We start from the raw sequence: 17658 nt of genomic DNA, 5'->3' as shown, positions 1-17658 counted from the left end.
TCCTCCAATATTTCCAAGTAAAGGTTTAAGGACGTTAATCACTATTAACTGCAAATGGTCACGTATGCCTACTCAAACAAAGCAATTACTATATTTAATTATACATTTAAAGATTAATTTCCTGTAATATCATATGATGCCAAATGTTATGACAGGTTCCCCCCATTTCCAGTTGAACACCTAATCGCATCACTCGGGTGTAATCTTAAAGTACTGGATGGTACTATTCCGCTCCAGTATAACCGTAATCATATTGGCTCCAAGATCAGTTTCTAATCTGCCACAAAGTTAGTGTCATAACTTGGGAAGGAACATCATCTTTGATTAAATGTTGTAATGACCTAATGCCAGTCGGAGCTGATGGGGGGATTTGCACATTCTAACTCTATAACCTCACTTAAGTGTATTTTAAACACAAAATGAAATTACTAGATCCCTACCAATCTGTAATGTAATGTCTTTTGCCTTTAGCAGAAACAATTGCTTTTCGAAGAAGTGAATTCTCGTTCTAACGACTTTTTAAGTTTTCTACATGAGAAGATGTAGAAGTTCTAATTCCGAAACCATATGGTTTAATTTCAACTGTCAACTCTTCGGTCATTAAGTTTAAAATATTTTCAACAATTTCAACTTTAAGACCCAAATAGTATTATGACAACACATTACCATCAATTTTCGACCTCATATATGTTCATTAGCGTTCAAAGTTGAAATTAAGTGACTGGAATTTTCGTAATTTAACACGTATGTATGGCTGGTAATCTCGACGGCCGAACGAAGACACGAACGTCTATAGGGAATTTATAGTAAGTTCTATCTGCACCCATTAAATCTTTGTACGGTATTCCCACTCCGTTTCAAAGTACAATAAGACATAGAGGTACTACTGTGTACTGAATTTGTACCGGATTTCGCCAGAGTACTCATACATTTACATTGTAAATGCCTCCAACTGTGGAAGAAGTTATCCATTTGTCCGCATCATATCCACTAATATAGTGTGAATATCCACATGATAGGAAGATCATTCCGTTTAACTCAGGGTATTATTTTAAGAAGTGTGAATATCCCCACGATTTTTAGATCAATGANTGTACGTGTATGACACTAGAACACTGTATGTGTATAATACCAGAACACTGTACGTGTATGACACTAGAACACTATACGTATATGACACTAGAACACTGCAAGTGTATGACACGAGAAGACTTACTTGTATGACACTAGAACACTGGACGTGTATGACACTAGAACAATGTACGTGTATGACACTAGAACGCTTTCTGTGTATGACACTAGAACATTGTACGTGTATGACACTAGAACACTGTACGTGTATGACACTAAAACACTGTACGTGTATGATACCAGAACAACGTACGTGTATGACACTAGAACACTGTATGTGTATAATACCAGAACACTGTACGTGTATGACACTAGAACACTGTACGTGTATGACACCAGAACACTGTACGTGTATGATACCAGAACACTGTACGTGTATGACACTAGAACACTGTATGTGTATAATACCAGAACACTGTACGTGTATGACACTAGAACACTATACGTATATGACACTAGAACACTGCAAGTGTATGACACGAGAAGACTGTACTTGTATGACACTAGAACACTGGACGTGTATGACACTAGAACAATGTACGTGTATGACACTAGAACGCTTTCTGTGTATGACACTTNCATTAGCCCGTGTGAAAGCAACACCAGAGTAAATTAACGTTCATATTTGTCATTCATAAGATTAACTCTACAAAACGTTTCTGTTTCTGTAATTGTAAATATCACTCGAACGCAAATTAAAACCAAAATATTTCATTTTGTTTTCGAAACACATATATACATATCACGATAACCATATTTTACCTTCTGTGTCGAAAAAGGAAATACCGACAAATTCCTATTTTTATAAATTACGATATCACCTAAATATTAATTTGTATAATTAGCTTATTTGCTAGTAGGTATTCCAACGGTATATCCAGGTTGAACGCGTTCTCGGCTACCCTGTCAGCCACGGTTTGATGTACTTTTCAAACACCGTTCTGTTCTTCATCCAGTGAGTGTGCTGAACACCGGGTACGGTGTGGAGGACAATGTCACCTCGGGTATCAAGCGTCTTCAGTCCAAACGAGTCCCGCTCATAGAACTGGAAAAGGGTATGTAAATTATTTGATTAATCAACAAAACATTAAAATGTGATTTAGGTATGTAAATTATTTGATTAATCAACACAACAATAAAATGTGATTTATTAAAAAATCATGTCTATGTACTGCACATGAAATTGTCAATGACACGACAACAATATGAAACTTGAACATTACCAATGTATGTCACCAAATCATTATCAGCGTACATTCATGACATCCGATCATTGTCCGTTATATAAACCGAGTATATTCGTCTATGACACACGACTATTGTAAAGGAATAACACCAGTACATCGTGAACAAAAAACACCAGAACACTATACGTGTATGACACCAGAACACTGTACGTGTATGACACTAGAACAATGTACGTGTATGACACCATAACACTGTACGTGTATGACACCAGAACACTGTACGTCTATGACACTAGAACAATGTACGTGTATGACACCAGAACACTGTACGTGTATGACACAGGAACACTGTACGTGTATGATACCAGAACACTGTACGTGTATGACACTAGAACACTGTACGTGTATGACACTAGAACAATGTACGTGTATGACACTAGAACAATGTACGTGTCTGACACTAGAACACTGTACGTGTATGACACCAGAACACTGCACGTGTATGATATCAGAACACTGTACGTGTATGATACAAGAACACTGTACGTGTATGACACTAAAACACTGTACCTGTATGATACCAGAACACTGTACGTGTATGACACTAAAACATTGTACGTGTATGACACTAGAACACTGTACGTGTATGACACTAGAACACTGTACGTGTATGTGTATGACACTTGAACACTGTACGTGTATGATACTAGAACACTGTACGTGTATGACACTAGAACACTGTACGTGTATGACACTAGAACACTGTACGTGCATGACACTAGAACAATGAACGTGTATGACACTAGAACACTATACGTGTATGACACCAGAACACTGTACGTGTATGACACCAGAACACAGTACGTGTATGACACTAGAACACTGTACGTGTATGACACTAGAACAATGAACGTGTATGACACTAGAACACTATACGTGTATGACACTAGAACACTGTACGTGTATGACACTAGAACACTGTACGCGTATGACACCAGAACACTGTACGTTTATGACACTAGAACACTGTACGTGTGTGATACCAGAACACTGTACGTGTATGACACTAGAACAATGTACGTGTATGACACCAGAACACTGTACGTGTATGACACCAGAACACTGTTCGTGTATGACACCAAAACACTGTACGTTAATTAATATACATTGTAAGTGTATGACACTAGAACACTATCAGTGTACGAAACTAGAACACTATCAGTGTATGACACTAGAACACAGTCAGTGTGTAACATTAATATACTGTCAGTGTATGATACTAGAACACACACAGCGTATGATATTAAAATACTGTCAGTGTATGACACAAACATACTGTCATAGGATACACTAGAACAAGAGCACTATCAGTGTATGGCACAATAGCACTATCAATATATGACACTAAAACACTGTCCAGTGTATGGCACAAGAACACTTTTAGTGTATGATACCAGAACACTTTCAGTATATGATACCAGAACACTTTCGGTGTTTGACACGAGAACACTGTCAGTATATGACACAAAAACATTTTCAGTGTTTGACATTAGAACACTATCAGTATGACACTAGAGCATTGTCAGTGTATGACACTAGAACGCTTTCTGTGTATGACACTAGAACATTGTAAGTGTATGACACTCGAACATTGTCAGTGTATGACACTAGAACATTATAAGTGTATGAGACTAGAACATTGTCAGTGTATGACACTAGAACATTGTCAGTGTATGACACTAGAACGCTTTCTNGAATAATTACTGTTCAATAAGTTTGAATACGGACTTAGAAATCAGAAGTTGCTGTTGCCTAACGGCCCCTCTCTGGGGGGCCCTTTGAAAACCGTTGCACCACTTGTGTTTACTGCCTAGTCAGGTGACGTTATCGGCGCTATTTTTAGTAGGGCTTTCCCGAACAATTCAAGTGGTCAAACTGGACATTTGGAACGGACTATGAATATGGGGATAGCGAGGAAACATAAGTGGAAGTGCAAACAATACATACATTCATTAAAAAAAAACGCCTTTTCACGTGATGTCCCTTTAATGATAGCATTTACTAAATTATGTTTTTAACCAAAATCATATTCGTTATACAACATTAAACCCACGTCACATTAACCCGTCTCTTGACAACCAGTTAGGTTAATATCTACAATACACTCATTTATTACTACAAATTATATGTACGTGTATATACCTTCTTAAAACTGTATGAATTACATGTTTTCTTGTCAACACAACACACTTTATGTTTTATTACCCAGTTTATACCATTATATTCTTCATGTATTTAATTATCAAAAATACATACATTCTTTGGTTCATCCACATGCAATACTCTTTTGCTAATTATCCACATTAAATACGTAATATCAAAGATTTCTTTAATATTTTTATTATCCACATTATATAATTTCTATATTTCACCTATATTTCATTATCCACATTACACACTTTCTATATTTCATTATCCACATTACACACTTTATATATTCATTATCCACATTACACACTTTCCATATTTCATTATCCACATTACACACTTTATATATTCATTATCCACATTACACACTTTCCATATTTCATTATCCACATTGCACACTTTCCATATTTCATTATCCACATTACACACTTTCCATATTTCATTATCCACATTGCACACTTTCCTTATTTAATCATCAATATTAGACATTTTCTGGTTATTCTCTATTATCCACATTGCACACTTTCCTTATTTAATCATCAATATTAGACATTTTCTGGTTATTCTCTATTATCCACATTGCACACTTTCCTTATTTAATCATCAATATTAGACATTTTCTGGTTATTCTCTATTATCCACATTGCACACTTTCCTTATTTAATCATCAATATTAGACATTTTCTGGTGTTTCTCTATTATCCACATTACACACTTTCCTTATTTAATCATCAATATTAGACATTTTCTGGTGTTTCTCTATTATCCACATTACCAATTTTTCAAATTTTATTATCCACATTATACATTTTCGATATTTCATTATCCACATAATACTTTCTATTTTTCATTTTTCACTTTACACATTTTCGATATTCACGAATAATCATACTTTCTATATTTTACTTTCCATAAATCTTCTGTTCTATATTTAATAATCCAAAATTCATATATATCTACATTTTATTATCGACAATTCAATCTCTCTATATTTCACTATCTAAATTACATACCTTCTGTCCTTTCATTGGTACCACTGTGTCATTGGCATCATAAAATCCAAATTGGCTGAAAAGGATGGAAGAAGAATCACCAGTCTTGTCTAATAAAATCGATAAGCATAACAGAAAACATATTTAAGTCCAACCACATTAAGCTTTTTATTGCGTAATAAGAATAAAATACACGAATCTTGTTATGATATCGTTTCATTTTGGTAAGATTTAAAATTAGATAAAATAACATTATTACATTTATTTCCATTATATTTTGTAAGATATGTTTAACATGTACAATTTTTGAACATCATATAGGCCTACATGCGATTAGCATTGTAAGAAAATGGTATGTTGTGTCACCTCCTAGGTGTCCCCGTCAGGATCACTTCTGTGACCAATGTTACGGAACACAGTAGAGAACACAACTGATTGGCTCAACTCATTATAATTCATTAGGATATTTATCTTTTTATATTACACACTTTTCCACATTTTGTTTTTGTTCTGCCTTGTCTCTCCTATTACACCTATTGTTTAGCTATGCTGTGGTCCTGTAAAACCTTTCTGTGGTGATGAACAATATATATTTTATCAAATAATGCGGAATTGCACGGATATAAAACCCCTGCTAAATGCTTTACAAATAACTGAAGTCTACGCAATATTCATATAAAGACGCGAGTGCTCAAATCATGCAGTTTTAAATAGTATTAGTATGTTTCTTTATGAATAGGTGTGTTGATTCAGGTGATTTCCCTAACTACATGACTTGTTCTATTACGGCGACACTATATCAGTACACAATACCTTGACTGCCAGGGAGTGATCACACCGTCGTCAGGCCCGCCTATCATTATCAGTTTCTTCAATCGCAGAAAATTGTTTTTATAAACTGTAAACAGAAAGCATTAAATAAACTTAATCACACAACTTGACGTTATATTATTATAGTAACAGCCTTCACTTGTTTACATCCATATTTGTAAGGTGACGGGTTCACATGGATAGGTTTCCGTTTCGGATTCAACTGGAAACTGGACAAATCCTTACGCGATAGCAACACTTTAAAACGCTTTATCTCAGATAAATAGTTTGATATATATGTAGTTGTTAACGATATAATTGATATACCATGCTTTGTTTGTTTGTTTGTTTGTTTGATTTTGTTTAACGTCCTATTAACAGCTAAGGTCATTTAAGGACGGCCTCCCCTGTGTGCAAGATGCATGCGTGTAGTGTATGTGTGTGTATTTTGGGAGGCTGCGATATGTTCGTGTTTATCTCCTTGTGATAGCGCGGAACTGATGCCGACTTTATAGTGCTACCTCACTGAAACATACTGCCGAAGACACCCAGCAGGACGCCTCACCCGGTCACATTATACTGACAACGGGCGAACCAGTCGTCCCACTCCTAATTTGCTGAGCGTTAAGCAGGAGTAGAAACTACCATTGTTAAAGACTTTGGTATGTCTCGGCCAGGGGACAGAACCCAAAGCCTTCCTCACAGGGGCGAACGCTCAACAAATGGCCAAAAGATATACCATGCAATCTGTAAGTTATTGGAGCGTAATTATTGTTTGTAAATAAACTTGGTTATTGTACTAGTAGCATTGAAAAATGAATATTGCTAGATCGTAAAGTTACATTATAAATGACATCAGATAAAACCAGTAACTAGACATATCATAGGAAAGTATGTCCGACACATGTCATTAGTGTTGTGTGTCAAATGAACACCAATTTCAGAAAACAAATGCATATATATATAGGGGTTAGCTCCCTTGAATCAATAGTCATACGTACGGGTTGCATTAGGCGTGGCAGTGTCGTTGTCTAAGGCTGCTAAAAACTTGTTATACTGCGTGTAAAGCGCCTCCTGGTGGGGATCTTCAATAAAATATTTATCGTTAGTTTTGACATTAACACAAATATAGCTACAAAATGCTTGGAAATGGGAAACTATCATGCTGTTAATGATATATTACTACTATCAGATTAGAAAGGCCATTGCATTAGATACAATTATAACGAAAACATGATCTAGTCGGTAAAGTTATCATTTTTTAAAGACATATATAAACAATCATAATGAAATCAGACTTGTCTAAAAACAACTCATATATTACCGTGCCAGTAGTTGGCTATCGACCACTGCTGTCCCCCTTCCGTGTAGAAAAACCTGTTTGAAAGGTATGATTTATAAATAAGAGAAAAAAACACATCAAATATTATGCAAATGTGATTTTTTACCTCTTGATTTTGGCAGAATAAGAATACAAACAATGTCATTTATACTTTCCCCTTGTTGCAAAATATGATTTCTTGCTGATACCAAAGCAAAACTAACTAGAAGTTTATTCAAAATTCTAAAATTCAATTTTTAGAAACAATCAGTATTTGAGTCAGTCATTTTACGTGTATGTCAACCCACCTATACACGTTTTCTTTGAGGTAGTTCGGAAAAAAGTACTTCAAATACATCGAGTCTGAAACAAAAACTATACATTTTAGAATTTACGGTGACTTTAAGGACGGCATTACAAATTGTCTTACTTATATTGAACTGTCCTGTTTGGGTAGTAGTTCAGGTAACAAAACAGACAATTATAACAATATTTAACTGCAAATAGTTATTATCATTTTTATTAAAATATCTCTTTTGAAATGTACCTCCAAACTGCCCTGCCTGTGGTGAGCTGACGGAGATGAAGTTGTTTACGTTGTGAGGCAGTACAGAAAGCAGTCCCCTGCATATCAATCCGCCTTAAACAATAAGTCACATAGGGTAAGCGTGCTATGTACAATGTGCATGTTTTAATATACCTGATATTGATTGGAACAAACACACAACTGACTTGATTAATTCGTCGTGTTGCTATGTTGGTTTTCGGATGCTTAGAGATGTTAAAATAGCTATGTTAGTATCACTATATTAAAACGCTTGCAACACTAATCACTTGATGTACAGAAGTTAACATGTGCTATAGTGTGTAAGTAAATACTGACATTCTCCTTTTCTACTTTCTCAATACTGTGTTTTTATTATCGACTACATTTTATAATTAAATATTCGGACATTTAAAACAAAATTCGGTAAAATTGTTATCAGGGCATATAGTTTAATATGCATCAGACAAAAACATAACAATACCTTGCGAGAAACAGATGAGGTTGACCCCCTCTGGGCTATTTACCAAGCTTTCCCTGACCATTTCCTTAATGGTGTTGATCTGTGTCCACATTGGCACCACGCTTTGTAAATGGTTGAAGGCATCTATCGCAGTTACATTGGTTCCGGGGAATGCCTGTCATTAAAACAGGTCCGTTATGCAGGGATTGTTTTACATGAAAAACTGTGGCGTTGCTTTCGCATTGCAATAAACATATTCAATACACTCCCACACAGTTAACGAGATGGACAACTACCGTACTATTCAGTTTAGTACAGGGTAGTCTATGCCCCATATATTTGTAACTTAGCACATGTATATATATCTAATCCGCGTTCCAAGACAAAGGGGAAATAACCAAACTGATCATTTATAATAATGCCGCATATTTCCCGCAAGTAGTTTTGACTGGTGGCATGAAGACAATGTTCAAGTAGTAATACGTCCATTTGCCATCTTTCAACACTATAGTTATGCATACATTTTTAGATATAATTCTTGTGGTTGATTTATACTGATGAATACACGGTTTCAGAGGAAAAACTCTTTACTGTCCAATTAACAGATTATTGGAAAAAGATGTACCAAGATCACTTTAGAATGTCCTAAAATAATGTTCATATTTATATAGATGTCAGGTAAATATGTTCGAAGAGATGCAATCGTACGTGATTTTGATTATTGGAATGAAATTTCACCACAATGAGGAATCAATTCAGTTGAAGACCTAAACGTAACACATGAACCATGCAGTCTTCGATCTGATATGTGTATAATCATTATTTGCATTGTTTATTACAACTAACATGTTTATACTTGCACATGGTGGGAGTTATGTCCCTTCCTCCCTACAATCATCTAGTTAAAAGATAATATTTCATTTGAATTCTTGACCAGCGATGGAACTATAGCCAATGTCCATAAGTAATACAACAATAAGTCGGTATGACATGTCTTAATTACTTACATGCTGTATTTACTTAGACAGGTACATGTACGTCCATTTGCAACCAACAGAGAGGACTTATACAGGCTTAAACCTGGTGCCTAATCCTAGGTGGTCAATACATGTTGTTAAAATCAAAGACAATTCATTGATAGACATGATAGTTATTTTGTGATCATTATGGACGTTAATCACTTAACATGGACGCCATATAACGAACTGTGGTGACAAATTGATATGAGGTAGATCAGTATTCACTGGAGACATACGAATATAACGTAGGTCGGTGTAAACTGGAGATGCACCAATAGATACACGAATATGACGTAGTGTGGTGTATAATGGAAACATACGGATGTGACGTATGACGGTGTATACTGGCGAAATACTGGTGTGACGTAGTTAGGTTTATACTGGAGATGAACGGATATGACATAGTTAGGTTAATACTGGACATAAGGATGTGACGTAGTTAGTTTATACTGGAGACATACCGATGTGATAAAGTAAGGTTTGAACCGGTGTCAGCTGAAGTATCTGTCAGTCATTAACGTTATAGCTGTTGTTCAAAACAACGGTGTTCTGTACTCTCATAAACGTTTAAACCCACTCCGTCGATTGCAGCAGAGTCAATGCAATATAGCAACGCTAATTGATTATTTGATGATAATCAAAATGCGCCCTTTGGAATTTATGCATATTTGAGTGATTCAACATCTGGTTTTCGCCCAAAAGCAAACGCAACAACATTCATGCTTAACAATGAATCAATTTTGGTATTGCTGCCTGCTTCATGCATGAATGAATGTGTCACGGGGAGAACGATTTTTATTGGTTCATTTATAATTTCATATCCTAATTAAATGTTCATTCACACAGAGGCTGACTACATCAAATACATGATAATGTGAGAGTAATTTTGAGAAACGGAAATTAGATCGGTTCCTGACCTTCAAACAACCAGGAAGATGAATACGTTTTTAGAATCACTTCGTTATATTATGGCTCGCCTATATTCACAAAACGCCCTCAGCATTGATTAAGATATCGGAGTTTTGTGTCTCTAAGATCTTTACCAGACGGGATTGACGTAAGCATTGCACTGAACAACAAATGTATACATATATGCGTCACAAACCTCCTCGACAAACCCCCTCAGCGGGTCAGCTTCATCAGGTGCAGCTATGATTCCATGCATGAAAATGATAGGTTTGATACTTTCAGCTTGATCAACTAGCGTACAATACATTGATACATATACTAGTAGCTTGTACATGTACTGTGTCGCCATATTGAAAGCTGGAGTGTACAATGGTCTCCTTATCATACTTTGAAATTGGCCTGATTACTAAGAACAGATAACAGTAAGAACAGACGATGTTTTCCCACTTCTGAATATAGCTTTTAAAATTTAGGACGAAAGACATGTATTGAACAAATTCAACAATAACCTGAGCGTGATATCCTACACAGTTGTACAATTTCTCTTTTAGTTTTTGTGATATATTTAGACATTGATCTGCTTTCGGTTGACATTCATAGGCAATATGAACGCCAACTGGACAAATGTAAATTCTATGAAGCTCGCTAGCCCTAGCCTTTTTCAAGATGACTATCATATTGCCCATCAGTACTGTTCGAACTAAGTAGGGGAAGTGGCAGTGTCATAGAGTGGTTGATATTAAGCGTTGACATTTCTCTTTGGTATATATAAATTTGTGTTACATATTTACTTAAAACAGTTTTTATAATGATAAACCTCATTTTAGTTCATCTTGAATATTTTACTTAAACGTTCCACAATACGTACATTATGTACATGTATGGTGAATGCTAAAAATTGTAAATCGTCTGTGTGAGCGAGAAACAAAATATTTTCTCCCGTGAACCACATACTACACGCTCAGATTCAAATAACCAAATGTTTCTCTCTTGAAGTCTGCTTTCTGATAGAATATTGAGTCGCTCTTAAAGAAAAAAAGATAAAAAGATCAAAGAACACATAACACATAACACGAATCTTTCCGTAGCAGATGAAGAGAACTTTAACCATCTAAGATGGACATTTTAGAAAGGGCTTTGCGAATTTAATGCTTGCAAAGGAAAGGAAATGGTACGTTTTGTAATGTTCGTCATGAAACACACTGAACTATGATTATGAAAATAGGCGGCGGACGGGCAGGGGGTGACCATAGTAATAATGCATTTGGTCACTCAGAATTCTTTCTCTTACAATGGAAAAGGTATTTGCTTCTCAATCAGAGATTTCATACCAGGGAATTATAATTAAACAACATCAACAACTCCACCTTCAGTAGACTGAGGGTTTGAGAAGAAGGCATGTTCTCTTTAACGACATGTTGCACGACGATTTCGCCATGTTTCTAGCAACTCACCATTTCCCTTGCACGATCTTTTTACGTCAGTAAGTGTAGCATATATGTAGCAATCTTTTTGTCAAATTGGTTTCCCATGCGTCGCTCAAAAAGGAACATACATGTAATACCAAAATTGCAGTGTAAATCAAAGAATTGTGTTTCATTGTGCTGATCATACCCATGGTATAACAAACATTGTGGGTAGTTTCCGTATAACGTAGTATCAGACATCAGAAAATGTGTAGCTGAGAGACCAAGTGGTGAGTATAATCCACCAAACAATACAAACCAGAGTAGTTTTTTGAAAACGTGTTCACTTCAGTAACTAATGGCTGGTATTGCAGACAGTAAATATAGGGATACAAACGGTGACACTACCGAAGCTTTGGAAGGTCATGCCTGTATGGTAATTAAAATAATCACCGACCAATATTAGAAAAGGTATTGGAAAATAGAGCAGACTCGTTCTAACGTCATGCTACCACATTGGTACACGGTCAGAAAATGGTTCGAATAGTACTTTAAAATCAAATTTGAGCATTTTCCACTGACTGTATAACTAAAGAGATATTTTTCAGCATTTCCACCGAATAGTTTTGTTTTAGAGAACATGTTAAAAGTACTTCAAAGTAAATATATTAGAAAACCAGTAAAAACGACGTACGTCGACGAAATTTTGGAGGATTTTGAAGGGGTTAATTATATGCATGTTTATATTTTGGTTTCTAGTCATTATAACCGGATTATGTAAAAGAAAACAATATGTTCTGTTGCAATCGGCACATCAACTAGGAGAAATTAACAATAATTGCATAGCCTTTGATATGGTATACAAATTCGGGTACTATTCATTGCCAAAAGAACTGAAGTAACCTCACTGCGAATCTAGAGTTCTTTAAAAAAACAAATCACCTAGAAACAAAACTTTTTTACTGAAAATGAGCCACCATGTCAATGGGTAGTCTATGCGGAGAATCAAGAAACTTTGCAGATACAATATCTGAATTGTTAAATATTACACGGAAACTGTCAACATTGTACCAAGTGTGGTAGCGTGACGTTACCTGCAGCATAACTACATGTACGTCTGGATTTTATTTCCCAATAATTCATAAAAGTAAAAGCATTTTTTTAAGTACAATCTTTATTTCTCGTTAAAATGATTTTACATAAATTGTAAGTTATTATTCTATATGCATTCATCTTTTTCTTTTCAGATATTTAACATTTCTTAATATTTTTCAAGGAATTATAAGTAAAGCTAAAATAAATATGTTTGTTTTTCTTCCTTAGATAGTCATCGCAAAGGAAACATACAAACTATTCACTGAAAATGTGAAAAACTCGGGCAAGAACCCTTCATTATTCCGAGAATACGAAACTAGGTCATAGTCAGTGTATAAAGGCCATTCTTCACGTTTAGTTACAACATTGTACTTACTTACATCTCCCCTATTATACGAGTCGGAACGACCACGCTATTATTTCAACAAGGACTGCCATAATACATAATTATTTGTACCATAAACTATTCTTAATCATGTATGAATAGTATACTACACAAACTATGATAAGCTATATTGAAACACATTATCATTATTAACGCTTCATTAAACACTAACATGCCTTGGTACGATTCAAAATGGATAGTGATACTGAAATATTGATACGTGTACTAATTAAATCCACCGGCAGTGTGACCCATTATCCCAAAGTCGACATGACATACAATATAAGACGCATGGGTAGGTTGATAAGGTAAAAAAAAAACCAAATGTGAATATTCATGACAGTCAATTAGTTTTACCTGTACGATACATATACCATTACAGAATTCCATTGTGTACATGTAAGGCTGTTTCTGCCATCCCCTATCATTAAGCGTACACAGTACATAACGAGGATACCGGTATTGTTGTTTTTGAAAAGCAACTATTTTTATGTAATGAAACGAACATTTATGCCTGCCATGGTTCAGTGGTACAGGATCCATAATCTTAATGACACATCAGAATGAATATTTGATCACTGATAGTTTCATCATTGTCCTGGGATTTGTGGAATCACCAAGAGATTAATTCTGCCTTGTCAAATATAGGTTGTTTTGCTGCTGGATCGGATAAGATCAACATGGGGTTTTTTTCATATGAAATTCATTTCGTATTACAGTAAGGTTCAATAAGTCCGCTTAAAGATTGTATGATTACCATGTAAAAGAATTAGTTGAAAACACTGATTAATAATCGGAAAGGAGATGTGTAAACAAATGGTTGATACATATCAACACTGGCATTATATTTTCATGACAGTCAATTGATTTTACCGACATTATAATACTGACATTATATTTATAAACCCCTTATGTAACATAATTAGATGTTACAAAATTACACATTACTAGGACTAAATTACACAAAGTCCTTTTCTCTATAAATAACTGTAAAGGCAACAAAATTAGTTTTTTTCTGTTGGAGGGAGGGCGTAATACATCGTACAAAACTACGTGTGCATGATCTCTTGGAAGGCTCGTTTCCTGCCCAACATTCATGTCAGCACCTGGCTTACGTCACATCATAAAAGTCTAAAGGTTGCTAACGAACAGAGACCAGATAAAACTCTTCAATAGGAGGATAGAAACACAGAAACCTTAACGCTAGAAAATGTTTCAATGTAAATAGAAACCTCTCACACGTAGAAAAAACAGCCCTTCCAATTTGATTAGTCAACAGGACGCATATGTACATTAAAACTAAAATGTTACTGCTGAGGAATGTAAACCATCGGGAGGCTAAAGTCGCCACGTCGGTCGTAGAGTTGGGCAGTGAGGTGACTCATTTTGTAATACCGTTGGTACACATGAAATATCAAATAATTTGGCAGTGAGGTGGCCATTATCGTCGCACAGTAAGTTTCTTAGAAATTGGTAGTGAGTGCACCATCAATTACAAAAATATAATCACATGAACGAAGGATACACCGAAACAACTCACAAAACCAGGGTCCGGAACTAGATAATTGAGCTTGAAAATAAAAATACCTAAGAGATACATGTAGGAACAATGCCATTATTACGAGATACCACTGTAACTACACAGCTGCCTTGTTTGAGAGATATCGTCATATTATATCGAACGGGCACGGGAACGCATGCGCATGCGGTTATAACATTCATTACACAGAAGACCTCTGGATTGGTAATTATTAAACTATTTTTTTTATTTAAAAAAAAAAGTATTTATGAAGATTATTATGTGTCTCTCTGGCGATGTTGAATAAATGACGTCATAAAAAAGGCCTTGAATTAGTGTTATTTGATACTTATTTTATAAATCATGACCTAAATAATTTATTGCCTCGGGAGGTATTCAATAAAAAAAAATCTTGACTCATTTAATGAATCTCACGTAAAAAAAATGATAGATATACATTACATATTAACCAGAAAAATAACTATTATCGACTGAGGGACTAAAAAACTTGTCGAATGCTTCATTCTATGTTCAACATGTTATATTTTTAAAGGGGTTGTCGTTTCGGTTATCAAAACATGCATGGGTATTTATAGTAACCAATGTGTATAACCAAAAACGTTCCGTTTTCCCTATACCATCGTGTGACGTAGCCCATACTGTTGAGGCCATAAAGGCTTCATTGCAATGTACAAATACAATGACGGTAATTATAACATAATCGATGTGATGTAAAGGACTCCCCATACGCTTTTCAGAACACAATAGTTAAGCAGACGCTTGTGAATTCGATGAGGTCACCACAGCACCCACTTCAATTTGAAATGGACCTGGTCGTCGTCCTGTTTGTTCGGAACCTCCAGAACTGCGCAGGTGACATTGGAAACATCACCTATCAACGAAAGTACAGTACAATTAAATATGTTTAATTCAACACAATCGATACAATGAGAATAATAAAAAAACAGTCATTAATTTATTCTTTTTAAATAGTATAATTAGTTGTAGCACACACACATCAATCACGTCAACAAAATTTAAAAAATGCTCAATATACCAAACATTAACACATTTCATGTTAAACATTATAAATAAGTAATATGCCATATCGACACGACATGTCGATCAGTTTCAAACTAATAGTTTTAATAATATAAGAGTGAATACCCTTTCTAAACCGGAAGTCCTCTTCCCATTCTCCAGTGGCGGTGTCAAAGTACTCTACTAATCGTACTTGCTGTCCTGTTTCCAATACTGACCCACCAAAAACGTACAATTTGTGTCCTGTCACCACAATACAACACATCAAATAAATAAAAAGTAAAAGGCGAGCTTCTCAAAACTAGAAATGTATATCACTCTAGTTAATCACATGACCATCTTAGAACAAATGGCGATTTGCAGTATCTTTTAGAGGTAAAACATTAAAAACCCACAAAATGTGTCCAATATTCGTTGAGGAATTTTGAATCGTACATGTCGGAGAAGTTTTCTAACTTGAAGAACTTACCGTCAAACCATATTGAGAATTATGTAAATAACGTTTATGCATTGCCTTCACGTTGAATGTTACATGGCCAATAACCAGATAATCGTGTCAATTTTTTTTTTCTATAACAATGGAAGGTATTAAACAACTGTATAAAATATCATAATCTGTTGAATCAAAAACTGTGTGTTAATATGCAACACATGCCCTACTGCATCCAAAGGCACTTTATCGTTAAATACTACTAACGCGAGGGTCCCATTACAGAATAAGCAGACAATCATTAAATACCAAACATAACGAAAAAATATCACATGTAATGCCCACGTACCGATAGCGGCTACACCAGCACTGTGGCGGGCGAAGGTCATTGTTGGCAAATTGTTACACCATGGGGACACGAGACGTGAGGACAAGGCATCGCCTTGAGTCTCCTCTAGGGCAGAAACACTAGTGGCGTAGGAAAATATACGTCTCTCCGTTACAAACTTGAACCGCCCAGAAAAATCCTTATCCTTCCGACATGAAACACCTTCAATGATAAATAGTTTTCATGATTTAGAACGAATTAGTCATCCAGTTCGAAAATAGTTTCTGACAATATCAAGCCAATGTAAGATGAAATGATGAGCTGGCATGCTGTGCGCCTAATTCAAGTATAATTTAGAACCACTTGAGATGCATGTGAAGCTCGATGTTAACGTCAAGTGTGATTTTATATCACGACAAAGATAGACGATTAAATCAGACAGAGTCAGTATTTCTGTACTTATGATCTTACCTCCGATAAAGTAAAACGACCGTCCTTGTTTGACCATGGCAAATCTGTCTAAATTGACTGGCAGTTTCTGAGGATACTCCCTGTCTAGCTCTTCCCACTTCTGGCCTTCGTACACCCTGCAATGAACGCATAGTACTAATCACAAACTACGCTATCAAATTACATATAATACATACTGTTCAGGACAAGGTGATGATGCAGCGTTAGGGAATAGGCAGTAATTTGATTATGTCAAATTTCTGTTCTTTTCGTAATCGGTTAGTGATTCCTTATTAGTATATCCCACCTTACGCAAACATTTCAATGGATGGTTTGATAACGAATATTCTCTCTTTGGCTGTTTTAAAGTTGCACAATGTTTAAGTATCGTTTCATAGCATGGAACATGCTTAATTGTAT

At 35.4% G+C, this 17658-nt stretch overlaps 2 protein-coding genes across 4 annotated transcripts in view; both read right to left on the bottom strand.

Moving 5' to 3' along the window:
• Window positions 1–1722: 1722 nt before the first annotated feature.
• LOC110441806 (lysosomal thioesterase PPT2-A-like) lies at window positions 1723–10951 on the bottom strand. Its single transcript, XM_021485063.1, has 9 exons — window positions 10781–10951; window positions 8678–8831; window positions 8197–8289; window positions 7958–8012; window positions 7653–7705; window positions 7330–7413; window positions 6332–6416; window positions 5540–5594; window positions 1723–2176 (listed from the first exon to the last, which is right to left on the bottom strand). Exons 1-9 carry the CDS (start codon window positions 10931–10933, stop codon window positions 2030–2032), a joined length of 879 nt encoding a protein of 292 aa, XP_021340738.1. The 5' UTR covers window positions 10934–10951; the 3' UTR covers window positions 1723–2029.
• Window positions 10952–13161: 2210 nt separating this feature from the next.
• LOC110441805 (influenza virus NS1A-binding protein homolog B-like) overlaps window positions 13162–17658 on the bottom strand; it is a 28120-nt gene continuing 23623 nt past the window's right edge. For all 3 annotated transcript variants that reach the window (XM_021485060.1, XM_021485062.1, XM_021485061.1), the window contains exons 5-8: window positions 17260–17375; window positions 16810–17010; window positions 16157–16273; window positions 13162–15881 (exon numbers count right to left, since the gene is read on the bottom strand). In XM_021485060.1, the coding sequence (XP_021340735.1) occupies window positions 15787–15881; window positions 16157–16273; window positions 16810–17010; window positions 17260–17375 (529 nt within the window). In that variant the 3' untranslated portion in view covers window positions 13162–15786. The remainder of the gene's footprint in view (window positions 15882–16156; window positions 16274–16809; window positions 17011–17259; window positions 17376–17658) is intronic.

This window comes from Mizuhopecten yessoensis, unplaced genomic scaffold (genome assembly GCF_002113885.1).
Source record: "Mizuhopecten yessoensis strain PY_sf001 unplaced genomic scaffold, ASM211388v2 scaffold716135, whole genome shotgun sequence".
In the NCBI taxonomy this organism is placed as follows: domain Eukaryota; kingdom Metazoa; phylum Mollusca; class Bivalvia; order Pectinida; family Pectinidae; genus Mizuhopecten; species Mizuhopecten yessoensis.
This window is presented reverse-complemented; position numbering and strand designations above follow the sequence as displayed.